Source organism: Armigeres subalbatus, chromosome 3 (genome assembly GCF_024139115.2).
Source record: "Armigeres subalbatus isolate Guangzhou_Male chromosome 3, GZ_Asu_2, whole genome shotgun sequence".
In the NCBI taxonomy this organism is placed as follows: Eukaryota; Metazoa; Arthropoda; class Insecta; order Diptera; family Culicidae; genus Armigeres; species Armigeres subalbatus.
The window spans coordinates 371723852-371751186 of record NC_085141.1 but is presented as its reverse complement, the minus strand read 5'-3'; the positions used below and the strand labels follow the sequence as shown (position 1 = coordinate 371751186).

Genomic DNA, 27335 nt, shown 5'->3' with positions numbered 1-27335 from the left:
GTGGATGTCTTAGGCCTATGAAATCCAGCCGTTCGTATACACAGAATAGAACAGAATTAAGGTTTCGAAAGATTGGTTTCCAAGAACAAAAGAAAAGTATGAAATATGTGGTGCTCATCCTGATTTATTCACCTGATTATACATATACTTCCATACATGAGCAAAATTTATCCGTAATACAAATAGGCTTACTCCACACACTCCAAAACATGGCGGAATTTGTTATTCAACTTTATAGAAATCAACCATAAACTTTTTCGAATTAAAATGTTCTGTAGCAATATCCAAATCACTTACTGTTTCAGTGCAATTTTGTTTAAAATTATGAAGGTACCTAAGGAACATAACACGTCGATAACTGTTGATGAGTATTAAATCAATTGCACGACAATTCCCGTAGAACCAATTCCTCCAATACAATTTTCTTGAATGTAACAAATCCTCCAATGCAATTTCTTTTTCCCGAATAAAACCATTCCCCGGAAATTCAGTATCTCTTCAGAAAATTTGTTTCGTATTACATAGTTTCATTACAATTTGTTACTTCAATCGGTCCGGCAGTATGGATGGCACTGAGCTTCAATAGGGAAACTAACATTTCGTGGAAATTCTTATTTACTTGAAATAAAAGCCCTGCTTTTTATACGGTTTAATAATGGTTGTAACAGTAATGAAAATTTCCATCAGACGTCCTCTAGCATACTGATCTTCAAGCGTGCTGATCCCTAACATTCTCCTGGGGAATCAACATGACTAGCCGGAAACAGTATTATGTTCGAAGTCTGTCTGACAAGGATAGCTCGGGATGCTCGGGATGCTCGTACGTGGTCAGCAAATATTTGCGCATCCTTGTAAGCTGCTTTCTTCGAAATCGTGATCATACTGCATGTTATTATTTCTTCCAAGTAATCGCATGTTTGGAGATATTGGTTCACGGTCTTGAAGTTCGTTTAAAATTTCTGCTAATGTTCGTTTGTTGATGATATTGGTGGTGGCTGGCCCCATGATTACTTCCGGTCTTTTACTATACTTAGTATAGTAATAGTCAAGCATTCGTTGTACATATGACTAATATGGGGGGTAAGCGTGATGAAATGTTGTAGAATTTAAAAAGAAAACGAATGTTAAGACCAAGTGCCACTGGATGACTCCAAACGGGCCAGTATAATGTGGGGTAGTCAGGGTTTAACTAAATTAGCTAATAGTATAACTTATTTTGCCACGCAACAATTTCAGTATAGGTAATTTGTTTCTACGAATCAAATTTCTAAAAGTTAGGTTTTCAGCATTACTTAGCGCAAGAGAGGGTTTAAACTCTGCGTTACATTGCATTTTTTTTCTATTCGGTGCATTATTATGAGTGATCAGCACTCATGGAACACATTGTTTAACGCGGATGTCAGCCGGGATCGCTCAGAGTGTAAGATTTAGTGTAATTATTTTAATTATTTTTGTTTTTTAGGCATCAAATGTTAGGAGCATGTTTTCAGCGTCACACAGCCCAGGAGAGGGTGTAGGCTCTGCGTTGTAATGATATATAGTGTGGGCCGTCCTTGATTGGGGTCCTGTGAGTCGCATGTAGTGGCTGTGCTCGGGGCGGTTGTGTGTTGAGGGCGGTTTCGGGGCAGTTAGGATTGAGTTTTAATGTAGACGGATGTAGGATTGAACAAGTTATAAACTTCAGGGTTCATATTGTGAGGACTATTGACAGCCAAAGCGTTGAGGATTATCTTTTGGTTGGGAACTGAATTAATTTATCCGATTTGGAATCCTAGATTGAATAGTAGGTATATATGGACAATAATAGAAACTATATACAGTTATCGTTTTACTTTGTTAGATATTGAGGATATGTTTTTAGTTAGGTTAAATAGCAGATAAGCATGTGTGATAACCATTAATAAGGCAGAATTATAAGAACTGTATTTTTGTCTTTGTAGTAAGATTAATTACTTACTAATGTTTTGCGGGCTGGCGAGTGAAAGCGGCCCAATTCTTTTATCTACTTCTTTCCAGACGACCAATGATGAAGAAGACTTCAAGACTTCAAGAAAATCACATAGTTCCGGTATCAGCAGTGGTATTCATAACTAATACTACCTACAACCACCGTCAATACAGAAAGTCTGTGTTCACAACGAGATTACTTCAAGGACAATCCCAACATCCTCTGTGAATTGCAGATAAGTATTGCGTTTATATTTTAATTGCACTGAGCTCGTTCTAATCTGATCGGTGAATGAATTGACTTGCCACATATTTAGATACATCGTGAATAATCAATATCATTAGTAAATTTAAATATTCCCGTAGATTAGAAAAGCAAGTGCACAAATTACTATTTTATGGCAACATATCACAGCGAAACAGGACCCTTCGGAGCCTTAAGTAAGATCTCGGTCCGGTTGCATCTAAGGAGATCTTAGTGCAGTGCACACCGGACGTGTTGCCCAGTAGACGTATCGCTCAGCGGTATTTAAATACAACGCAGATAGGCTATGGTCAGAGGGTGCGTTGATATTACCAGATTACCAGATGTTCGTTTGTTGATGATATTCATTGCTTCACATAAATTAGTTCAAAGAACTAAATCCATAGGATGCCTTTTCTTTAACATAGCTTTTAGATCTTTTTGCCTTTCTCGTACAACAAAGTTGTACCGAAAGGCTATAGGACTACTCCAAAAAACAACTTTTGATAGAAGGCCCGGAGACCCATAGTGTTATATACCTAACGACTCAGTTCGACGAATCGTGTATGTGTGTATGTGTACAAATTTTGTACACACTTTTTGGAACTTAGCATTACCCGATTTACGCAACAAGTTGCATTCGACGGGGAATGCGGTCCCATTGTTTGCTATTAAAAATTGGCCCGATCGGACATTGCATTTCGGAATTATTGAAAAATCATTGTTTTTTCCCAAAGGGTCCCCCCTTGGAAATTTTTTTCAAAATCAAAAAAAAAATTTCTGGAATGGTGGCAATGCATAATAATTAATGCAAAATGATAGACAATATGTAATCTATTTCCCTAAAGTGCTTTTTTGACCTTTCTTATGAGATTTTTTCAGTACATTTTACGATGCACGAGAAAGGCATCATCGCCGCTAGGTGGATTAATCTAGGTTTTTTACTGAACGTACTAAGCGATCCCAACACCCTCCAAAATGTGGTAATCCTGTATGTGTGTACAGTTTCACATTCTAGTATGTATTATGTTCATATTATTCAATTTTGGAAATTCGTGATCCTACGTAGGTTGCATATATATTTTCTCTTTCGTCCAAAGCCAAGCTCAGCATATTTTAGAATCATAAGTTAGTTGAAAAGTTGAAGACTGTGCAATTGCGCGGAACAAATATTTGCAATCTCTAAAGCGTACGCATTGCGAATATTTACGAAAAAGAATTAATTAGCACAGAAAAAACGGCAGTGTTATGGAAATTTCTTTTCACTCACGAAATCACTTTCGAAACCTAGTACAAATGTTGTGGATTTAGTCGAAGGATCGATTCCAGAGACTTTTTGCTTTGTGTTGTTTCAAATCAATGTTCAAAAATAGGGAGAATGTACAATTATTTTATGCTTATTTTAGCATAAGATTCGTGATTCTGGGCTGACCGTTTGAATTTTTGATACAGTAGACGTTCGATAACTGGAAGTCTGCAATTCGATAGTTGCAACAGTTTTCCAGTTATCGGACCGCTAAACTTCAAACTGATGTCAAACGCAATGACAGCTGCATTGTGCTGCACATTTAGATGCACTTTTATTGCATCTGACATCGATTGACAACCGATTGACGTCTAGAATGCGTTGCAGTTATCGAACGGCATTCGTTAACTGAAAAGTAAACATTTTGCAGTTATCGAACGGCAACTGTACATTTTGAAAACTAATGTCTATGCATTTGACTGATACTCGACATCATAAATAATTGCCTACATTACGGCTCTTGCAAATGCTGTAAGGAGAATCAACCAATCAATCACATATGGTTCAACACACCATTTTCTTCATAACTTTTGAGCGCATTGACCGATCGTGATTATATTCAACAGTCATCAATTAGGATTTGTCTCTCGTCGAATCCATTTTGTTGCGAGAAAATCGGTTAAGAATTACTATATGGAAAAGTGGCTAATGTTTTTTTCTGTTTTCGAACACACACACACACATACACACACAAAAGCAGCGGAACATGCAAGACTTTGCCAGCGTGCTGAAGGTACGCGTCAAGGATGGTGACTGGCAGACCATGAAAAGCCAGCGGGAGAAGACAGGCCTGGTAGCGGGTCACTTTTTAGTGACTTGGTCACTTTTTTCGGGCTAGTCCTCACTCAGTATGGTGTTCACCCCGTCCTGCAACAGGGTGGCACCACTTGTCTACCAAGCCGGAGGCGACCTTAGGTTGGTGGCTCCTATGCCGCTCCTACTTCAGCTACGAGGCAGACCCTTTCATGTCTCCTATTTCTGAGGTGCCGCAGAAGCATCAACCCCCCAACACTCCTGCCAGTCATAGCGAGACTTTCGTGTCCCCTACTTCTGAGGTGCCGCAGAGGTATCTGCCCCCCGACACTCCTGCAACGGGGTATTACGAGTAATACCCCCAACTCCCAATCGCTTGCACCACATGTGCACCACTTGGGGGTGTGTGGGTACCACCCACTGCCGCCCGCTTGCCGCCGAAGCAGCCCTCACTGTGTGGAACCTCCACAGGCTCCGTTAACGACCTGGCTAATTGTTTCACCCCCCAGGTCATTCATCCCTTCGGCACGGGTCGCCTGACACCTTGGGATTCGGGGTTAGGGGCATGTATGCTTTAAGCGGCACACGGTCGCTTGATAGGGTTTGATTGCGGATATGGGGTTTTTGGGAGGGAATTAACAGAGCCCCCTCTTAACCCCACCACCTCCTAGGCAGAACCCCCTTACTCGCAGACAGCTGGGGAGGAGTCGTCAAGCCCTTCGACATGGTCCCTGCTGCCCCAACATGATTCTCCCCTGTTTGAACTAAAAGTTTGAACTAAAATAGTATTGGTATATTGTTATAGCGTATTTTTATAATAGATCCTCTAGACAAATGATCGTAGTGTGGTGTGGTGAGTGAGTCCTAAAGATGTTTTTTAGTGGCCACGCAAAATTTGAACAACTTCTCCCAATAATGACCAAATGTTATTATTTTTTCACAGCACAAATCCATAAATATACTTAATGATCTTGATTGATAAAAATATCAACATTCCACCACAATTTCAGGATTTTTGGATTTTGAGTTGTTGCTTCAATTTGAGGAGAATTGATCTCTCATTAGTCATCCATACAAAAAAAAATTCTTAAAAATTCAAGAAAGTATAATTTGTTCTCAATTCTTTGTAATTGGAAAGATGTAATGAGGGGTTTGCTCTAAAAAATATTAAGTAGACATCATAGAAAAGAGATCAAGTCTCCCCAATTTTAAAGTTTGCATGCGCTGTCGAATTCCATAGCAAAAAATCGTTCATGCATACGCACTGCAAGTCGGAAAATCTGCGTATTTTTGAGGAAAAATATTCAAAAGTTCAAAGCACATGGTCCTCATTACAAGCAGGAGGTCGAGCGTTCAATCCCAGGCTCGACATACTTCATTAGTTTCGTTTCGTTTTCTACCAAAACGATCCGTACTGTTGTTCCTGTCGCGCTAAAAATTCCAAAAACTTCTGTGGCATCAGTGACAAATCGTAGAATTCTCTGCAACTTTCTAAAGTAAAATCCAATGATCGCAGATCGCGGATTTTCGCCGAGAAATAATTTTTCACAGATGTTATGAGTGATAACCATATTTCGCTTACTTCCAGTGGCCTAAAAATTTGATTTGCTTGCAAGACTACTCATAGTTTTGAGTAGTCCTGCTTTTGACTCATATTGAGAAAAATTTCCGTGGGGTTAAAAGAGAGGGCAATACTATTTTACTTAGTCACTTGATTAGACAAAAGTTAGCGTGTACGATTTTCGTTTCTCTTCTGAGTTTCTTTTAATAGGAAAGAGTGGTGAATGAAAGATGTTTTCCGCCACAATTTACGGAAAAAATATTCTTCTTCGACCAAAAAAACGTTTGATTTCGTCTCATCGAACTTGCAACTGAAATTGGAAGTCACTATTTGGTCACTTTTTCTGCAGCTGAAAATCACTTTTTGGTCCCTTTTTTCGTCAGCTTTGGTCACTAAAGTCACTATTTTGAGTTGCTGCGGTCGCTACCAGCCCTGAGAAGAGGAAGTAGCAGAAGGAGAATGTGGAAAAGAGGAAGGAACAGAAGAAAAAAGAAAAACGTCGTTCTCCTCGGGAGAGAGTTTAAGGTGATGCCCTAGAAGTAGAAGCGAGTGATAAAACGTCGTACACAGCGATCCTGAAGGAGGCGAGAGAGGACGCGGAGCTAAAAGACTTGGGTGAAAAAGTGGTGAGAACTAGGCGTACCCAGAAGGGGGAGTTGCTGTTCGAGCTGAAGAAGGATCACACGGTCAAGAGTTCGGCTTTCTGGGAGCTCATTGCCAATTTATTGGGCAGTAATGGTAACGTAAGAGCTCTACCTCAGGAAGCAGTGGTCGAGTGCAGAGCCCTGAACGAGATCACGACGGAAAATGAACTGAGGGATGCACTGACCTCACAATGCAAGCTTGAAGAAGTGCAAATGACGATTCGAGTGATGAGAGCGTACGGTGGTACACAAGTAGCAGTGATACGATTACCAGCAGAGGCTGCCATCAAAATGGCGGAGGCGGGCAAGTAGAAAGTAGGATGGTCAGTGTGCCCGTTGAGACTCGCCCCACGAGCAGGCTTGGCATTTACTCGCAAAATGAGCTCAGTGAGCAAAAAAAAGTTCATCAAAAGAGAGCAACAAAACATCACGGATATGATCAACACATAAAAAAAAGATGCTCTTGGTTATGGGAAAAATTAAGGGCGCCTCTCTTTGAGAGAAACCGTTTGTCTCAATGTACCTCTTTGATGAGTATCATTTTTGTTGTTCTTTCCAGCTGAACGTACAGATAAATGAAAGCACACTTCTGTCATACCATCGTTACCCGCACAACAGCCTCACACATTCGTACTTTTATGAGACCAGCATGAGAATAGGGACCGTGTATAGCATCCATCAACGGGTAGAAATGAACACCATTCTAGCTTTACATTAATTATTTACTGCTTCTAAGCACCAGGCAGCTTGATGTAGGCAATTCTACATTTATCTGGTTAGCAATTAGAATTTGAATTGCAAAGAGATTATTGACGAAATTATTTTATACTAGGCGAACCTGCCCGATCTCGCTCGGGTTTTATTTTTGATCTGTCAATCATTTAGTTGATTGAGGCGTCGCACTCTAGATCGATTTCAGTTCGAGCTTGATGGCTTTCTTCAGAACTCATAAAACCGTTGCATTTAGACAACTTCTCAACTTTCCTCGGCAAATTGATCAACTATTAGTATGTACAAACACAGCTGATCCCAAGACGAATCGATTACTGAGAGAATCTTGTAAATTGGTCCACCCGTTCGTGAGTTATATTGCCTCAAAGGAAATGCAAACTCATTTTTATATATAGAGACTAGTTGAACGTACCCGACCTTGCTCGGTGTTGTATTATTTTGCATTCCTGTCAATTGTTGTGTTCATTGCAGCGCCGCACTCTAGATCATTTTATGTGCAATCGCATTGGGTTTTCTCCCAACTGGCCCTAATATTGTATTTAGACAGTTTTCCAGTTAAGAAAATTATTTTGAGCTTTTTAGTGGAATGTCTTCACTTGTCATAAGACGAGTTTGTACAATCCCATTTAATTTCACAAGTTTTCCAGCTTCCCCCACCAGATTTGCAAACTTTTTGAATATATAAACACAGCGGAGCCCAAGCCGAATCGATTGGTGAGGAAATCTGTGTATACCGTTTTGACCGATTAAAATATACTAAGCTCTTTTAAGGGAATGTCTTCAACGTGTAAAAATCAAATGAAACAGTGCTAAACCCGCTTTATGACAGTGATTGAATTGTTTTCTAAATAAACACGATAAATACAATAACCTACTGGTTACCCTTTAGATTAGCCAACAAATTATCATATACTTATTCGCCACCACCAATTCCGTCCTTCGAGAAAAGAGGCTCAAAGATACTCAATGAGCAACTTTTTCCTCACCTCATTGAGTCAAACCATTAAGTTATCATTGGGAAATGAATATATTTCGAAGCTACCCGAAAAAGAGAGAAACGCAAAAGTACAAAAGAGAAGAGCAAAGATTCGTGCACGCTTAAAATGACTTACATATTTTTGTGTTCCGTTCACACAAAACGGGCCTCTCCTGGAACAACTCATATTATGAGTAACTACGATGTTACTCATTTTTGTGTAACCGATGGCCGATGATTTTCGGTGAGTTCATTTTACACAGCGAGAGAGCAGTCGGAAATCGAACCTAACCTCAATTGTTAATGTTAAAGTAAGCCAACTTTTCCATACTTATTCGGAGGCTTCTCCAATCGTTTCGATCAACAAAACAAAGTGCGATGATTGTATTCGCACTTTTTTTTTTGTTTCGCCATCAAAACAAAATGAAAAACCTCCGAAAAAGTACGATTTCTTGCAGCACATTCTGCACACGTTCGCCATCATAGCGACCCGAAGGGACTTTGACAGTTCGAGGCAAACTCCACTACACATATCATGCACATGTGAGACAGTACACAGCGACTGCTTATGTTTCACACAAAATTTTCACTCATAGTGAGAGTTGGCCAAGGCGTCGCCGTGATGTGTGAAAGCTATTCATGCGATGTGTACTTGACTTTAAGCGTGTGTGTCGAGAACAGTGAGCATTTTTTTTCTTCTCCTGATTCGCTCTGAGGAGCATTCCATCCTTGCCCACGAGTCACCAAACAGATCGAGCATGGCGTTTCCGGTCTATGTAGGAAATGTGATGAAGAAGGACACGTTGCTAGGGACTGCACGAAGCAACCAAGATGCCTGCTCTGCAAGCCGGAGGACGGAAACGACCATACGACGGGTCGACCAATGCCCTGCCTACGAAGAAGGCGATGACGGGCCGGGATTAACGGAGATCATCCAGTTAAATCTCAATCATTGCGACAACGCACAGTCGACTACAGAAGCAACGAGTGACGTGGCAATTATTACGGAACCGTAATAATCCGAACCCTTCTGACAACGGCAACTGGGTGGCGGATTGCGGCTATCCAAGTGATGGCAAATTCCCTGTTCGAGAAGTGGTAGACAGCTCAAGCGAAGGTTTCGTCATCTCCAAAATCAACGGGATCTTCGTGTGTAGCTGTTACGCACCCCCAAGATGGACTTTGGAGCAGTATAACCGGATGCTGGACTCACTCACGGAGAAGTCTGCTTCCCTACTCCACTTCCCAAGCGTTGAGGTTACAGTTTGCTGAAGTCGTTGGCAAAGCTAGACGTCAGCCTGTGCAACGAAGGTACCGTTAGTACATTTCGCAGATATGGCAGGGAGTCAATCATCGACATTACATTCTGCAGTCTATCGCTGTTGAGGAGCATGAACTGGAGAGTTAGTGAGGATATACACATAGTGATCACCAGGCGATCCAAAATAGTGTTGGAACACGAATGCCGACAGTACGGCGAGAGATTAGGAATAGCGGGCGAAAATGGAATACGAAGGACTTCGACAAAGATTTTTTTATCGAAGCACTTCGAGCAGACAATGGCGCTACAAATCTCGATGCAGATGAGCTGACAGAAACTCTTGCGAGGGCATGCGATGCGACGATGCCAAGGAGACTGGAGCCAAGGAAAAGCCAGCGGCTAAATTACTGGTGAAACGAAACTCTTGCTAGTCTTCGTGCTGCGTGTCTCAAAGCCAGAAGACGCTTTCAGAGAGGAAGGTCTGAAACAGTCAGAGAGGAGCGTAAGATAATCTTCCGTGAAGCTAGATCGGCCTTCAAACAGGAGATTAAAGTCAGCCAATCCAACTGCTTCAAGGAGTTGTGTCGGGAAGGTGACGCTGATCCTTGGGGCAACGTCGTAACAGCGAGGATCAGGGGACTAGCAACGCCAGCAGAAATGTGTCCGGTCAAGCTGAAGATCATCGTGATGGTGCCCGCAGCATGATTCTACGATGTGGCCGCCTACACGGTACGCAGATGAAGACGGAGTAACCATTGCAGGTATGCAAGTCTCCAACAATCAGTGGCGAAATGTCTGAAGTCGAAGAAAGCTCCGGGTCTGGATGGCATTCCAAATGTGGCTCTAAAAACTGCGATACTGGCGTTTCCAGATTTGTTCAGGATGGTGCTGCAGAAATGCCTAGCAGATGGTAATTTTCCGAATAGGTGGAAGATCCAGAAACTAGTGCTGCTGCCGAAACCAGGGTAACCGCCGGGGAATCCAGCATCGTATAGGCCCATATGCCTGTTGGAAGCTGGGGAAGCTTCTGGAAAGGATTATCCTTAATCGACTGACGCAGTTCACGGAGGGCGAGACCGGCTTATCGGAAAAGCATTTCGGATTCCGAAAAGGCAGATCGACGATGGATGCAATCAGGACGTTTATTGAAGTTTCAGAGAGAGCGGCCAAGAAGAAGATGCATGGCCATCGGTTCTGCGCGGTAGTAACGATTGACTTCAAAAACGCTTTTAACAGTGCCAGCTGGGATGCCATCGCCGCAGCGCTGCACGGAATGCGGGTTCCTGAATACTTGTGTGAAATCCTTAAGAGTTACTTCCAGAACCAGATTCTGGTTTACGAAACTAATTCGGGGCAAAAGTCGATTAGGGTTACGGCGGGTGTTCCGCAAGGTTCTATACTAGGTCCGACGCTGTGGAACATTATGTACAACGGAGTTCTAAAACTGAAGTTGCCCAAAGGCGTGAAGATCTTCGGATTCGCGGACGATGTTGTCCTTACGATAACCGGAGAGTCGTTGGAAGAAGTAGAAATACTGGTGGCGGAAACGACCGACGCAGTTGAAAACAGGATGAATGGAGTCAAGCTGCAGCTTGCTCACCACAAAACAGAAGTGATGCTGGTTAGCAACTACCGAATCATACAGCGAATGCAGATTATCACTGCGCTTGCAAGGATGTTGCCGAACGTCGGCGGACCGAAAGGCAGCAGTAGGCGTCTTCTGGCGACCGTATCATCCTCAATACTGAGGTACGGCGTTCAAGCCTGGGGAGCTGCGCTCAAGACGAAACATAATCGCAGGAAGTTGAATAGCGTATTTCGCCTAATGGCCATTCGAGTGGCACACAGTTCCTGTCCGGACATGGCTGTTTCCGCCACTATCTGTATTGGTGTGGCCATGCGTCATCGCCATTCTGCCCGGCGTGTATCAACATAGAGGAGACTCCAGAACACGTGCTATTCGATTGCCCGAGGTTTGCGGAAGTACGAAGAGGAATGCCTGCCCTACGGACGGACAACATCGCAGAGCGTATGTGTCGCGATGAAGGTACGTGGAATACGGTAAGCAGAGTCGTGACGCAAATACTGTCAGAGCTGCAGCGTCGATGGAGAAGGGACCAGCAAATAAGCGTCGATTTGGAGGAAAATCCAGCACAGTGAGCAGTGTTTGGTCTCGGGTCGTCGGGGCACCAGCGAACCGGAATCGTCGGACCGACCTCGGCACTCGAACCGCCAACCTGCTGAAGAAAGAAGAAAGAAGAACGAAGTGCTTAAAATATGTAGGGGACCGCCAGTGCGGACATCATCCACCACCGGAACTGTCGGACCACCTCTGCAACCCGAAGACGAAGTCGGCGCAATGCGCGAAAGCGTCCCCTGCGATAGCCGCTGGTAGTCGGGGCACCATCAGTGCGGAAGTTTCCTTCGCCGGAACTGGTGGACCACCGTTGACGCCAGAATAAGTCAGGAGGATTCGAGTGAGGAAGTTTGTGATTGTGGCACGACCACCGAGGGATCGAGACAACGTAGCAGTGGATCTCAGTAAGCCAGTCGGCGAACTAGCCTAAGCTTTGGGCCGGAATTTTATGTGAAGTGCATGTGCAGTGCAAGTTATTAAACGGCATAATGATAAAACCAGCCTACAATTTTTCGTCTACCTTTTAAATTCATCCGTAAAAATAAAATTTCCCTTTTTAGTGAAATTGACCTAAAGACTACTTACATCAAAGCTTATTTTTTAAACTATGTATCTTTTGGGCGTATTTCGGTAGCTTTAGTATAATAGGAAAGAATAATCATTATTTTAAACAATTACATTACATATACAAATAAACACAAAACTCACTTGTCAAAAAAATCCTGAACTTTGGCAACGATCTGATTCAGCGCGATCACCGTTGGACTCTTGGAATGTTCCGTTATGAAATCTTTCCCTTCGTCACAGCTCTTGGCCAGTCTCGGGTCAAGCGGAAGCTTCCCCAGATAAGCCACATCCATTTCCTCGCACATCTTCTCCGCTCCACCAGTTTTGGCCGGAAATATGTCAGACTCCGTGGTGCACTTGGGACACACGAACACCGACATGTTTTCCACCACTCCCACTACCGGAATTCCCATCTTTTTGCAGAACGTGATTTCCTTCCGTACGTCTAGCAAGGCCACTTCCTGCGGCGTTGTCACCAGCACCGCTCCCCAATTTCCATCAGTTTCCTTCAAAAACGTTGTTGCCGATAAATGCTCATCGGATGTCCCAGGTGGCGTATCTAACACCAGATAATCGAGCTGTCCCCAATCGACCTCAGTCAAAAACTGCCGAATCATGCCGTTTTTCTTAGGTCCACGCCAAATAATTGCATCATCTGGACTTCCCAACAAGAACCCGATTGACATCAAACTCAAATTGTCCTCCACGTACACCGGAGACCATCCGGATCCGGACTGGTGCACCTGTTCGCCCAACACTCCCAGTACACGGGGCTGGGACGGCCCACATATATCAACATCCAGCACGCCATAGTTTTGTTCAGGGTTGAGGTGTGCCATTGCTCGACTCAACAGGGCCGTCACGGTGCTCTTACCTACGCCACCCTTGCCAGACAGCACCAGAATCTTGTTCCGCACCTCTTTCAACTTTTCCTTCACCAACGCAATGGAAGGATCCGGACCCTTTGGTCCGGTAGCACATATCTGCTGATTCGGACAGCCAGCACAGGCAGAGGCTTTTCCAGCGTTTTCACTCTCTGTACCGGGGCAGTGCTCCGGAGCGTTTGTCGGTTTGTTTTCCACTTCCGCAGCACTCATGGCTATCTAAAAAGTTGTAATTTATTAGTAAAGAATCGGAGCTAGGAGATTTGTGAGTCATAAATTACAATAATGTAGGCAATAAACAACGAACAAGAACGAATGAAGAATCAGCTGTTTGTGTTTTGTTTCTTGAACTGTCACTACGGACACAACAGTAATCGTAGTATAGTGTTTTTCATACGAGAAAAGACCTTTCATTCATGGTTTGCAGAAATCTTATTGGAATATGGAAACACACAATGGGCCAGTTCAAAATGAAAGCAGCAAGGTACCGTTTTAGCATTTACAATCTGGGTGGTGCGGATAGAATCAATTTGGTTGTCAAAGTGAAGCCAAAATTTTCTATTGTGCCGGAGCCAAACATTGAAGATTGTGGTTATGTTCGTTTTGGATCTTATATTGAGAAGTATTGTTATTTTTTGGGGAAAAATAAAAATAAACTTAATTTGAGTTTTGCATTCTTTGTAACAAATATATTCACATTATATTTCGAGTGGATAATTAGTAGGAATGCAACTTAAAACGCACTCGTTACGAGATTTCACGAGATTCAGCAGCTGATTGGGGCAGGAATGTATGTTAACCATCGTAAAGTCATGTAGAGTCTCGCGCATTTGTACGCCATCGTGCAGCATGGAAAGAGAAATTCGAAAAGCGGGAAATGTTTGACAGCCGGAGAACTGCAATATAATTCTGATTATGGGATTGATTTCAAAATATCCCGCTACTCGCTTGAGAGCAGAAAAGCGGCTCTATCCGCAGCACCCAGTTTACAATTAATTTAACATATCCTTCTCATATTTTTCGCATTTTTCTTATTATTTATTATTTATTCAGACTAAGGTCGAAGTGGCCTGTGCGGTATATAAGAGTCTTCTCCATTCGGCTCGGTCCATGGCTACACGTCGCTAACCACGCAGTCTACGGAGGGTCCGCAAATCGTCTTCCACCTGATCGATCCACCTTGCCCGCTGCGCACCTCGCCTTCTTGTGCCTGTCGGATTGTTGTCGAGAACCATTTTAACCGGATTACTGTCCGACATTCTGGCTACGTGCCCGGCCCACCGCAGTCGTCCGATTTTCGCGGTGTGAACGATGGATGGTTCTTCCAGCAGCTCATGCAACTCGTGGTTCATTCGCCTCCTCCACGTACCGTTCGCCATCTGCACCCCACCATGGATGGTACACAGCACTTTCCTTTCGAAAATTCCAAGTGCGCGTTGGTCCTCCACGAGCATCGTCCAGGTCTCGTGTCTGTAGAGGACTACCGGTCTAATGAGCGTTTTGTAGATTGTCAGTTTGGTACGGCGGCGAACTCTATTCGATCGGAGCGTCTTGCGGAGTCCAAAGTACGTACGATTTCCAGCCACTATGCGTCTCCGAATTTCTCTGCTGGTATCATTTTCGGCAGTCACCAGTGAGCTCAAGTACACAAATTCTTCTACCACCTCGATTTCGTCACCACCGATGCAAACTCGCGGTGGGTGGCTCACATTGTCTTCCCTTGAACCCTATCATTCTCTTCCCTATCATGTACTTCGTCTTCGGCGTGTTGATGACTAGTCCGATCCGCTAAGCTTCCCTTTTCAGTCTGATGTAGTCTTCCTCCATCTTCTCAAAGTTACGTGCCATAATATCTATTTCATCGGCGAAGCCAAATAGCTGGACGGACTTATTGAAAATTGTACAACTCGTGTTAATTCCTGCTCTTCGTATTACCCCTTCCAAGGCGATGTTGAATAGCAGGCACGAAAATCACCTTGCCGTAACCTTCTGCGCGTTTCGAAGGAACTCGAGAATGCCCCTGAAACTCGAACTACGCACATCACCCGATCCATCGTCGCCTTGATCAACCGTGTCAGTTTATCTGGAAATCCGTGTTCGTGCATTAGCTGCCATAGCTGGTCCCTATCGATTGTATCATATGCGGCTTTGAAGTCGATAAAAAGATGATGTGTGGGCACGTTGTATTCGCGGCATTTCTGCAGTACTTGGCGAATGTTGAACACCTGGTCCGTGGTGGAGCGTTCGCCTATAAAAAAATATGGTACTGCCCCACAAACTCCCTTGGAATTGGTGCTAGTCGACGGCATAAAATTTGGGAGAGTACCTTGTAGGCGGCGTTCAGCAAAGTGATTGCGCGGTAGTTGCTACAATCCAGCTTATCGCCCTTTTGTAGTAGATCCCAAATCTTGGTAATGACCCAGTACAGCGCCAGTGCCTCTCCACCGTGTTTAAATAGCTCTCCTGGTAATTGGTCAACCCCAGGAACTCCTCCGGCCAATCTCCTCCTGGATTTCCTGGAGATCCGGAGCCGGTAAGATTATGTCCTGCGTGCGTTCTCCCAGGTCCATCACCATACCGCCATCTTCGTCTGCCACATGTGTGCCATTCATGTCTTTTTCTTAGTGCTGCCGCCACCTATGGATCACCTCACGCTCGTTCGTAAGAAGGTTCCCGTTTATGTCCTTAAACATATCAGACTGTGGCACGTGGCCCTTACGTGAACGGTTCAACTTCTCATAGAACTTTCGTGTGTTATTAGCGCGGTACAGTTGCTCCGTCTCTTCACGGTCCTGATCTTCCTGCTGGCGCTTTTTCCTCCGGAAAATCGAGTTTTGTCTGTTCCGCGCCCGTTTGTAACGTGCCTCGTTCGCCTTCGTGCGGCGTTGCAACAATCTCGCCCATGCTGAATTCTTCTCTTCCACTAACTGCTCACATTCGCCGTCATACCAGTCGTTTCTCTGATCCGGGGGCTCCGTGCCAAGTGTAGCGGTTTCGGTGCTACCAATGGCGGATCAAATATCTCTCCAGCCATCTTCAAGAGACCCTGCGCCTAGCTGCTCTTCCGTTGGGAGTGCCACTTCCTGCTGCTGCGCGTATCCTTGGGCTAGTCTACCGTCTTGTAGCCGCCCAATGTTAAGCCGCGGCGTCCGACTTCAACACGTGTTGTAGGTACACCGTCGAGAGTTTTGAGCGCAGGCATACTGCAACGAGGTAGTGGTCTGATTCAATATTCGCACTGCGATAAGTGCGGACGTTCGTGATGTCGGAGAAGAATTTACCGTCGATTAGAACGTGGTCGATTTGGTTTTCCGTTTCTTGGTTAGGTGATCTCCATGTGGCCTTGTGGATATTTTTTGCGGGGAAAGAAGGTGATTCAGATGTATAAACATTTTATATGGAAGGTTTAATTTTTTTTTGTATGGATCGTATCGCTCGGCCTGACCCCTTCCTCCCCCTTCAGCGTTACGTTATTTGTGAAAGGCCTCTATCTGTTCTGGTCACAATCCTCAGTGTTCGAGCCAGTCTGAGTCTGCATTATTAAATGTTCCTCTGGACCTTCTCAATTTGACAACATTCATGGTTACTCCTGGAATGATTATCGCTGCTGCCAAAAAGTTGAAAAGCTCCTTCTCCTTTGGTCCTGATGGCATCCCATCTGTTGTGTTCTGCCGTTGTGCAGCTGTTTTTGCTGAGCCACTTTCCTCCATTTTTAATCGATCACTGGACGACGGCATTTTTCCGGACATTTGGAAGCAATCCTATATGTTTCCGGTCTACAAAAATGGTGATAGAAAGGATGTCAAGAACTATCGTGGAATAACCAACTTGTCTGCAGCGTCAAAGTTATTCGAAATAATTGTCAGTGATGTTATTCTTAGCCAATCGAAGAACTACATCTCTACCGATCAGCATGGTTTTATGCCGTGTAGATCAGTCACAGTCACTACGAACCTGCTCAACTTCACTCACACTTGTATTACTGCTATGGGGAACAAGGCTCAAGTCGATGTTATCCACACCGATTTGAAGGCGGCTTTCGCTGTGAGCTCAAGATTCCAAAATTGGTAGCATAGTTATAGTTCCACATGTGTATGGTACCCGTTCACATAAGAGGAGCGTGAGTATTTAGAATGTCTGGCGGCTACACACATTCTTCATCAGCAACTGTACTGAACAAGTAAGGTTGTGTGAGCTATTTACCAGTCGGTAGTCAAGCTCAGACCCAACTGCATTGCGTAGGCAAGAGCACGCAAGTCAGGTGCAGTTCAATCAAATTATTTGTAGACTTTGCCGAAATTACGATTCAGAAGATCTTAAAAAGTTGACCCTCCCACCCCCTGCTTGAAATCCTGGCTACGCCCATGGTTCTCCTGAAGATAACTGGAGAGATATTTGACCCTCCAATGGTAGCTCCGCTGCACTTGGCACGGAAATCGACTAGTCAGATCGGATCAGAGGGACGACTAGTAGAACAGCGATTGTGTGCAGTCAGTCGAGGAGCAGAATAAAAGATATTTTAGTTACCAGATAAAGATTGTTGCTGTCGTCGCTGTCCGGAACATCTTTTGCTGGCGAGGATAGGGGAGCTAAATGTCAATGAAGGAAAAATACATACGATTTGACAGTTAGGTACCACACATCTTTCGTACAGCAGAACAAAGGGAACCGAAACGACAATCTTTATCTGGTAACTAAAATATAACTCTTATAGACTCGGAAACTACTGAATCGATCGGCCTGAAAGGTTGTATGCAGAGGTTTTTAGGGCCGGGATGATTAGATGACCTGAGACCCCTGCTCCTTTGAAAAACTCAAGAATTAAACAAGCAAATGGAATCAAATCTGGCATGTAGAGGTTTTGGAGAAGATATGTGTCTCTTGTGGTTTGAAACCCATCCCCCTTCTGGAAAGGGGGGCTCCAATACCAATGAAATAGAAATTTCCGCATAATTTGACAGCTAATCAGAGAATAAATCAATTTTAAGCGAAACGAAGTTCGTCGGGTGATCAATAAAACTTTTTCGTGTCTATGTGCAGTAACTTGGTGGAATTATTGGCCTCGTTCCGCTTCAACCAAATCTATCCAGTTTTCCGCGAGCGGTAAGGGCCACCAGTTTGCCTGCAAGTTATAACTATAGTCTCTGATTTGACGGTTGTGGAGGTCAACTGCACCCGCCGCTACGAGCAATCTGACCAAGTGCTGATGTAGTGAATTCAACCCTTCTTATATATACCTCATTGATCAAAATTCTCGGAACGGTGGGTGTAGTTGACCTCTACGGTACTGGACTTCTCAGTACCGGTAGTACCGGGAAAATACCGGTACTGGAGTATTTTCTTTGTTGCCGGTTTTTTTTATTTATTTTCTCTTAGTTTAACGTATAGATTCGAGAACACAACAAAAAGTTTCCTCCTGCCTGACGTAGATGTGCGTTCAGCTCTTGATAATTTTTCGATTTTTTCTGCAGGAGTTAATGTGCTGAATGTAAGTTGGTGATTCAAAATGCATTAATATTTCTAAAAGAAATGCAATAAAATAAATTGGAAATTCATCATTGATTAATTGATTAACAATTTGATCAGTGGCGTAAAAATATAGACGCTGGAACCAATGTGTTTATATTATCGTTGGCACATTTCTAATTTATCAGATCTTTTACGGCGTTTTCTCGGAAAACCTAATATTCTTCAAATAGTTTCAGACAACAGTTAAGAATAAGTATACCAAACTATCACCCAATCACTTTAAGTAAGTACATAATCGTTCCAGCATTGAGCAAAGTTACTAGTACTTACAATATGGCATTCATGCAATTTTGAGATTTTTGTAATGAAATGTTTAACTGCCCATGATCGCATATTTGTAACATTTGCATTTTGATTGATTTTGTGAATCGTTTGCCAATCATCCCCACAAACTCAATCATTTCCAAATTACCATAGATACGCAAGATAGTAAAGCCTATTTTACTGTTGTGGGATTAGATGCAGTAAATTGAGCTTTCTGAACGATGCAGTGGCTTTTTACAAAATGAATAAAAATGCGAGTGTTACAAATATGCGATCATGGGTAGTGTATGTAACATACACTTTCGATTTGTTCATCATTAGATCTTTTACAAAACAATGACTTATCTGTTACTGAAAATTATGTATATGATCAAGTGAGAAGGTGAGCTAAAGCAAGAAAGTGCTTTAGCTACAGCATTGCCATCGTCTCCCTCGGACTGAGAGAATCAGAACTTTTTGGACAATAACTTTTTCTCTCGGTTCGAAATGGGACTCAATTCAGAGCTGCGTATTATGTCTTTTGGCTTGATAAGTGAAAACATATTTGAAAATTGTGATGTTTCATGATATATTTGTAACTTTTTTTTTCTACTTTCTTCATTTTAAAGTTTTATTCAACATCAAATTACATATTTCATTGTTTTCCTCAGTAGGGGATAGTGGGGCAAGCTGGCCACGCTAAGCGGTAACCCTTGTGAAATAGTGAAACTCCTTGGCATTCTTCTGGTTTGTCCATGAAACACCTTTATGATGACCAGTTTTTGACATAAGTACCAATAAACGTTGTTTAATGACGTTTCAGTATCTTATAAACTAGTTTTAATAAAGGTGTTTTTATGATGCCTATATTTACCATATGGGGGATATGGCCACCGGTACCACAACCCTAAGCTCGCAGGCAAGCTGACGGCCATTACCGCTCGCGGAAAACTGGATATTATGTTTATTTAATAATAATCTGTACTCTTAAGTTTACAAACAATCGGCTTTCTTTTCTAGTCCTTTCAGTTGACCAATAGCATTCATTCCAGTAGGTTGTTTTCTCTGTCGATTATAATTTTATTCGTTCTGCCATAGCGCTCACGCACGCGTCTTTCTTCACGTTCGGTGAAGATATGTGAGTGTGCCGTGTGGGAAACTGCATTTCCTTTGCTTAGCTTATTAGAGTAGTCTTAGCAATTAATTATTACAAGAGGGTTCTTTTTCCTAGTTTAGTTTATTTACCAGTTCATGATTTATCTTGATTTTTCTTAAATAGATTTAGCGTAATATTATATCAGCGTTTCCTAAATTTTTCTTCCTTATAATCACTCACACCAGGGTGGAAAAAATTCGAAAATGACGAAACAAACAAAGCTCTGCAACGCGCTCACGTTACGCCCCCCGAACACTCATCCTGTACCTCAACGCATTCAAACAAAACGCACTCCGACACACAACGCATCTATTCCTTAGTTATACACAAAGTCGGATTTACACCTACAGTATTACCATTCTTCGAACAATAAATCCTCATAAATTAAAAACAAAATATAGATTGAAGGTCGAAGAAAAATCGTCAATCACTTACTTAACGGCTAAGTATGAGTCTTTGCACAGGCTTAGATTTTTTTCTTTGCATTCAAAAGTTTGTTGTATTCTCCACGTGTGAGTGTTTATGTGTTCAATCGTGTCTTCTGTGTTGCATTCGTGTGATTAAGTTTGTAGTTATCGGTATTCGGTGGCAGGCTTTCTAATATAGTGTTTAAAAACTTTATACCATTAATACCTGTTTTCAACTAGAGCGACCCAGTAGATAGTTTCAATAACATGTTTGAAACAACCGTTGGGGACACTCCAATGAAAACGGTTCTCACAGATCTCTATATTTTTCATTAGTTTCTTCTATCGTATGACACAGGACACGCACAGTTTCGAAGCACCGATGCAGTCGTCGTGACAGAAGGCGCCACACTGCTGACAGATGACCATCGCATTCAGCGAGCAGGAACAGGACGAAGCCGCTGGCCCCGCCGTCCCCGACTGCTGATGGTGATGGTGGTTGTTACTATTACCATTGCTATTACTACTGCTGTTGCTGCTGCTGTTACTACTGTTGCTGTTGTTGCTACTAGTGCTATTGTGAATAATACCGATAGTACTGTTATTGTTGTTGTTAATGTTATTATTATTGTTGCTACTAGCCGCAAGATGGGGTGAAGTGGCTGAAGTGGAACTGATGTGCCCGGTGGCAGCAGACATTGATCCGACACTGCCGGACGTTAACACGACGGAGTTGCTGCTGTTGCCGTTGCCATCCAGTGTGACGGAAGCTGCCGTTTGGGTAATGTGTTGTTGGCTGTTGGCGCCCAACGTGTCGATGCCGATGTCACCGTATGAGATTACTGAAAGCAGAGGCAACTCTTAGAACTGGCTTTATGATATTTAGCAACTTGTTAAGATTCACGGAAACACCTTCCACATTTACAGAAACTAAAAAACAAATAAAAAATAATTCATATTGGCTTTCATTAGGCATTTTATAAGCCACACGTAAAATCTGTTCAAGCTTTATGCAAAAGCATTTTACTCGCCATGAAGAAGAGACTTTCAATATTCTTGTTGAAGCTGCCTACAAATTATTTTTATAAGAAGTTTCCGCAAGCATCCACAAAAGGCTTTCGATGCATTTGCACGACGCTTTCAAAGCTTCCAAAAGACGCTATCAAAGCTTTCGAAAGACACTTTCTAAGCTTCCACGAGAAACTTTAGAAGCTTCGGCAAAAATCTTTTTAAGCTTTCGCAAGACACTTTCTAAGCTTCCGCAAGAAACTTTTAAAGCTTCTGTAAAAAGCTTTTTAGGCTTTCGCAAAGAGCTTTCTAAGCTTCTGCAAGAAGCTTTTTAAGCTTCCGGAAGAAGCTTTTTAAGCTTTCGGTATAAGCTTTCTAAGCTTCCGGAAGAAGCTTTCTATGCTTCCCGAAGAAGCTTTCTAAGCTTCCGGAAGAAGCTTTCTAAGCTTCCGGAAGAAACTTTCTAAGCTTCCGGAAGAAGCTTTTTAAGCTTCCGGAGAAAGCTTTCTAAGCTTCCGGAGAAAGCTTTCTAAGCTTCCGGAAGAAGTTTTCTAAGCTTCCGAAAGAAGTTTTCTAAGCTTCCGAAAGAAGTTTTCTAAGCTTCCGGAAGAAGCTTTCTCAGCTTCAGGAAGAAGTTTTCTAATCTTCCGGAAGAAGCTTTCTCAGCTTCCGGAAGAAGCTTTCTAAGCTTCCGGAAGAAACTTTTTAAGCTTCCGGAAGAAGCTTTTTAAGCTTCCGGAGAAAGCTTTCTAGGCTTCCGGAGAAAGCTTTCTAAGCTTCCGGAGAAAGCTTTCTAAGCTTCCAGAGAAAGCTTTCTAAGCTTCCGGAAGAAGCTTTCTAAGCTTCCGGAAGAAGTTTTCTAAGCTTCCGAAAGAAGTTTTCTAAGCTTCCGGAAGAAGTTTTCTAAGCTTCCGGAAGAAGCTTTCTAAGCTTCCGGAAGAAGCTTTCTAAGCTTCCGGAAGAAGCTTTCTAAGCTTCCGGAAGAAGCTTTCTAAGCTTCCGGAAGAAGCTTTCTAAGCTTCCGGAAGAAGCTTTCTAAGCTTCCGGAAGAAGCTTTCTAAGCCTGCGGAAGAAGCTTTTTTGGCTTCCGGAAGAAGCTTTTTAAGCTGCCAGAAAAGCTTTCTAAGCTTCCGGAAAACGCTTTTTAAGCTTCCGGAATAAGCTTTCAAAGCTACCGAAATAAGCTTTCTAAGCTTACGGAAGAAGATTTTTAAGCTTACGGAAGAAGCTTTCTAAGCTTACGGAAGAGGATTTCTAAGCTTACAGAAAAAGATTTCTAAGCTTACGGAAGAAGCTTTCTAAGCTTATGGAAGAAACTTTCTAAGCTTACGATGCTTCAGCAAAAAGTTTTCAAAGCTACCCCAAGTAACTTACACTAACTTACTTGCCTAAAAATTTTCGGCAAAAAGCTTTCAAAGCTTCCACGAGAAGCGTTCAAAGCTTCCACAAAAAGCTTTCACAAGCTTCAAAGCTCCCATATAAAGCTTTCAAAGGTCCTATAAAAAGCTTTTGAACCTTCCAAAATAAGCTTTCATAGCTTCCACAAGCAACTTTCAAAACTTCCGCAAGAAGCTTTCAAAATTTCTGCAAGAAACTTTCACAGCTTTTAAAAGAATCTTTCTAAGTTTTCGTAAAAAGCTTTTTTACAACAGCAAAAAGTTTTATAAGCTTTCACGAGAAGTTTCCCAAGATTCAACAAATTGCTTTAACAGCCTTCATAAGAAACTTTCAAAGCTTCTACAAGATGCTTTTAAAATTTCAACAAGAAGCTTTCAAAGCTTCCACAAGAAACGTTCAAAGCTTCCACAAGAAGCTTCTAAAGCATTCTTTAGAACCTTCCAGAACTTCCCCAAGTAGCTTTCGAAGCTTTCCTAAAAAGCATACGATGCTTACGCAAAAAGCTTTCAAAGCTTCTAAATGAACTTTCAAAGCACGCTTCCAGAACATTCTTGCATTGGAATCCTGACTCAAGTCATCGTTCAAAAACCAAACTTACCATGCGCGGACGGACCCCTCCGGGTCACCGCTTGGATGCCAGGATTGGGTCCAACAATTTGTTGCTGCGGGAGATGTTGCGGCGTCGGAGGCTGTATGATTTGCACTTGCTGTAGCTGTTGCTGCTGTTGTTGTTGCTGTTGAGAATCAGGAGGGAAGACAGGTGTATCAATATCTACCGAAGCTGGCCGTCCACGACCCGCTAGCGTTATTGGAACACCGGTTACTGAATTAACCTGCTGCTTTTAATGATTGTTTTCGATGGGTTTAAGTTTCGTTGTAGTATGAGTGAGTTCAATGGTGTTAATCGGGTGGTGGGGTGATTGAATGGATTAGTTTTGGTGAATGGAAATGAGTATGATGCCAAAAGAGACACAAAAATAGGACGGAAACAGAGAAAGAGAGGAATTGTAGTTCAGCAAGGATTTGAATTTTTTTAACTTCTTTTTCTGCAGAAGATTGCAAAAGTTACCTGATTCTGTGTCGGTGGTGCACTGGCCGCCCGCGGCGTTACAATATCACCGATGTGAGCTCGCTGCACAAGTACGTATTTTCCGCCAAAGCCTCCGCCACCTGACCCGGCAACGTTGCCGATGTTGGTTCCCGTTCCTCCGGGACCGGGCACGCTGATAATCTGAGCATGCTGCAGTTCGGCGGCTTCCGCAGCGGTGATAATTCGTGGCTGGGGTTGTTGTGAGGGTTGGCTTTGCTGCTGCTGCTGTTGCTGTGTTGTTGATATAATACTAATCGTGCCGGGATTCGATTGTCCTGCCGTGGTGTAAACATGCCGCACAACAATGGACGATGGCTGCCGACCGACCGCTGCCGTAGCTATCCGCTTTGGATGTACCAATCGTGGACCAACCTGTATGAACTGTTAGAATTAATTTTCTGGATGATTGTATTTATAATATGCATCGACAAAACTTTTTTTCCAATCGAACCATTTCGCGATTTTGTGCATTGGTCGCAAAGTCTTTCGATGGGAAAAAATATAGTTCTCCGAAGAATGTTCGTACATTGCAGAATGTCCAGACTCACCTTATTTCCTAGAACGGTGCCTCCGAAGCTAGTTGGTTCATCCTTGAGGCTACCGGTGCTGCTGCTACTGCTGTTGCTATTGCTACTATTGCTGGAGTTCGAATTTGAACTCGTGAGGAACGCCTGCGGCGGTTTCAGTTGAGCCCGCAACTGATGCCTATTGGGACTGTTCTGGATGACGGCCTGGCAAATTTGATAGCTTCGTTCGAGATTCACCGCACCGGGCGGCAGTCGACTGCTTCCGGTGCGCCCACCTCGTCTACCCGGGACGACGGCGGTGCCCACTTCGAGCCGTTTTCGGGGAGTTGGTCCGATAACGACATTTGCGCCGACCGTAGCGGCAGCCTGCTGGGCTTGTTGATTGGCCAAAGCCTGAGCGTGGGCTTGGGCCTGAGCCTGAGCCTGGGCTTGCGCCTGCTGCTGTTGCTGTATCTGCACACTGTTGATGATGGCAGCATTTTGACCCCGGATTAGCTGGTTTGTAACAAACTTCTGCTGGAACCGTTGCTGGGATTGAGTAGGCGGCTGTTGGATTTGCTGTTGGATGAGTTGCGCTCGCTGCAGAGGAAGCCGAGCTCGCTGCTGTTGCGACTGAATGTTGGAGGTGGACATAATGATTTTCTGCAGTTGAATTGGCTTCTGGATGCTTGTTGCAATGTTCGTTTGCTGCGTCTGCTGTAGGATTTGTCCTGCAGGGGCGCTGGTCACCGAGATGGGAATCTTGTTGACTATTTGCTTTGAAGTGATGATGTACTTCGGCTGTTGATGCTGTTGACTTCCGTCTGGTTCGAGCTTAATGATCTGGTTTTGAACCTGTTGAATCAGTTGTTGCTGCTGTTGGTGATGGTGCGGCAACAGTTGAGCCTGAGTGGTCACCGGAAAGCTGTAGTTCCCCGCCACACTCTCGATTACTCGCGTCAGATTGTCACTTGCCGAAGAGGACACGACGTGTACTTTTTGGCCATCATCACCTTCGATTTTGATCCTGGTGATCAATTGGCCGGTAGCGGGGCGACCTTGGAACGTTACGCCAGAAATAGTCGGAGCTTCGGTTTTCAATACCGCTCTTACATCCTTCACCTGCAAAATGATGTTGAACGTTAGTACAACATTCAAAAGTTACAAATCACGGTAGAAATTGCAAATAAAAATCCGGACTCGCCTCTGATGATAGGAAACTGCTCGGCACGGCCGTCACGGTCACCTGTGGAACTAGCACCTGTTGCGATTGCTGTTGCTGCTGTTGGAATTGTTGAGCCTGCTGCAGCTGCAGCACATTCAATTGCTGTTGGTGTTGCTGTTGCTGCTGCTGTTGAGCTTGTTGGATGAGCACCTGTTGGTTTAAGAACTGTTGCTGCTGGGCAGCTTGAATGGAATGGATCTGTTGCTGCTGATGTTGCAATTGCAACTGATGCTGCTGCTGTACATTGCTACTACTACTATTACTACTATTACCGCTAGTACTACTATTAACTGCCACTATTTGCTGATGAGGCTGGTGATGGCCGCTAACGACGGTTATGGGGGTGGCAACTGCGACCGTGCTCGCCGTCGACGAGGTCAGAATAATACTGCTCGAGTCCAGCTGGTCCATGATCATCATCTTCGGCTCCAGTTTTACTTTGAATGGCCAATCTGAAAGCGCAAATAACATCGTTCGTTAAACTCAATTTCTAAGAATTCATTGTCATTGCACTGTGTTACACGGGTTTTTAATTTTTATGACGACCTATTGTGCACCTAAATCAAAACTGTTCATCAGCGACATTTATGTTTTTATGAGCAGCATCGTAGTACATTGTGAACACATTTGAGAACATAGGAAGTTAATCCAAATTAATAAATTTATAATAATAAGAATGACGTTATACAATCTGAAAGGCGTTTATAATGTACTCGATCAAACCATAAATCTCGAACAAAATGTAGAAAAAGTTCAACTTTTTTTGTAACACAGTGTTTGAGTGCATAGAGTAAACTAAAATACATAAACAGAATTGAAAATTGAAATCCAACGAACTGAAAGCATAGAGGAAACATCAACATAAGTTAAACCCATTTATACCATACAACGTTCCCGTTGCAGCACGTGTCTGCGAATCCATTGCATAATACAAAAAACTAAAACGGTGCCCAACGAGAGTGACGAAAAGCGATCAGATTACGAATCGGCAACTAACAGACGAAACAAAACAGAACTCACAAATAGAAAACAAATCCCTTGCCATTTCCCCCACAATCGCTTCTTACCGCCACTTTCGAAAATGTTATCAGTCTCCATCTTGATGGCATTGATCCCATCGAAGCCATCCAAATCGCTGCTGGTGGCGCAGATGGCCTCTTGCTCAACCGACGAAGTTGGAACGTCCACCGAAGCGGCGACAACTTCCGGTACCTCCCGATCATTACCGCCATTTTCCTCCTCATCATCTTCCTCTTCCTCGTCTTCTTCTTCGTCCTCCTCCTCCCCTTCTTCCTCGTCGTCATCGTCTTCGTCCTCGTCCTGACCTTTGATATCCATTTCATGCAGGATTATTAGATTGTCCTCGTGGGTACTCGGCCCAGCTTCCGCAACCCCGGCTATACCAAGGTCAACGCCTGCGTCATCTTCGGCGGCATCCGTAAGCATGCCCAAAGTGTCAACTGTAGAGGGTTTCGTGTAGTTGTTTTGTTGGTGGGGTTAGTAAGCAGCATTGAGAAAGGATTAAAGTGACCAAATTTGACGTTAGTAGAACCCAGAATGATAATTCAGCATATTTATGTCGCAATACTGTATATAAGATTGTCTGCAACAATGTCTGTTACTTTACTTCAATGAATTATTGGCAGTGGCTGATTTTCTACCCGCCGCTGCCACATCCAGGCGCTATAGTATATGCGCAAAATAGCCAACAAGAGTTAACGGCCCGAAATTTGTATGGCCGAAGAAGAAACTTTTCACCAT

General features: G+C 43.4%; 2 protein-coding genes across 13 annotated transcripts in view; both read right to left on the bottom strand.

The window, feature by feature from the left end:
• Window positions 1-12222: 12222 nt before the first annotated feature.
• On the bottom strand, window positions 12223-13413 carry LOC134223609 (cytosolic Fe-S cluster assembly factor Nubp1 homolog). 2 transcript variants are annotated; one of them, XM_062702801.1, is made up of 2 exons: window positions 13294-13413; window positions 12223-13231 (listed from the first exon to the last, which is right to left on the bottom strand). In XM_062702801.1, exon 2 carries the CDS (start codon window positions 13223-13225, stop codon window positions 12266-12268), a length of 960 nt encoding a protein of 319 aa, XP_062558785.1. In that variant the 5' UTR covers window positions 13226-13231; window positions 13294-13413; the 3' UTR covers window positions 12223-12265. The 2 variants fall into 2 exon arrangements, with proteins under 2 accessions (XP_062558785.1, XP_062558784.1); XM_062702800.1 differs by having other exon boundaries at window positions 12223-13227; window positions 13294-13364.
• A 6417-nt stretch (window positions 13414-19830) lies between these two features.
• The window catches only part of LOC134226462 (polycomb protein Asx), a 68271-nt gene continuing 60766 nt past the window's right edge, over window positions 19831-27335 (bottom strand). For 5 of the 11 annotated variants that reach the window (XM_062707249.1, XM_062707251.1, XM_062707250.1 and 2 more), the window contains 6 exons: window positions 26642-27034; window positions 25554-26026; window positions 24392-25471; window positions 23823-24224; window positions 23352-23592; window positions 19831-21189 (listed from right to left, as the gene is read on the bottom strand). In XM_062707249.1, the coding sequence (XP_062563233.1) occupies window positions 20690-21189; window positions 23352-23592; window positions 23823-24224; window positions 24392-25471; window positions 25554-26026; window positions 26642-27034 (3089 nt within the window). In that variant the 3' untranslated portion in view covers window positions 19831-20689. Of the gene's footprint in view, window positions 21190-23351; window positions 23593-23822; window positions 24225-24391; window positions 25472-25553; window positions 26027-26641; window positions 27035-27335 lie in introns of those variants that run through there. The other 6 variants (XM_062707246.1, XM_062707247.1, XM_062707253.1 and 3 more) reach the window with 6 other exon arrangements.

Excerpts from the sequence above, each read along its gene's own strand:
- LOC134223609 (XM_062702801.1), bottom strand. The coding sequence starts at position 13,225 with ATGAGTGCTGCGGAAGTGGAAAACAAACCGACAAACGCTCCGGAGCAC.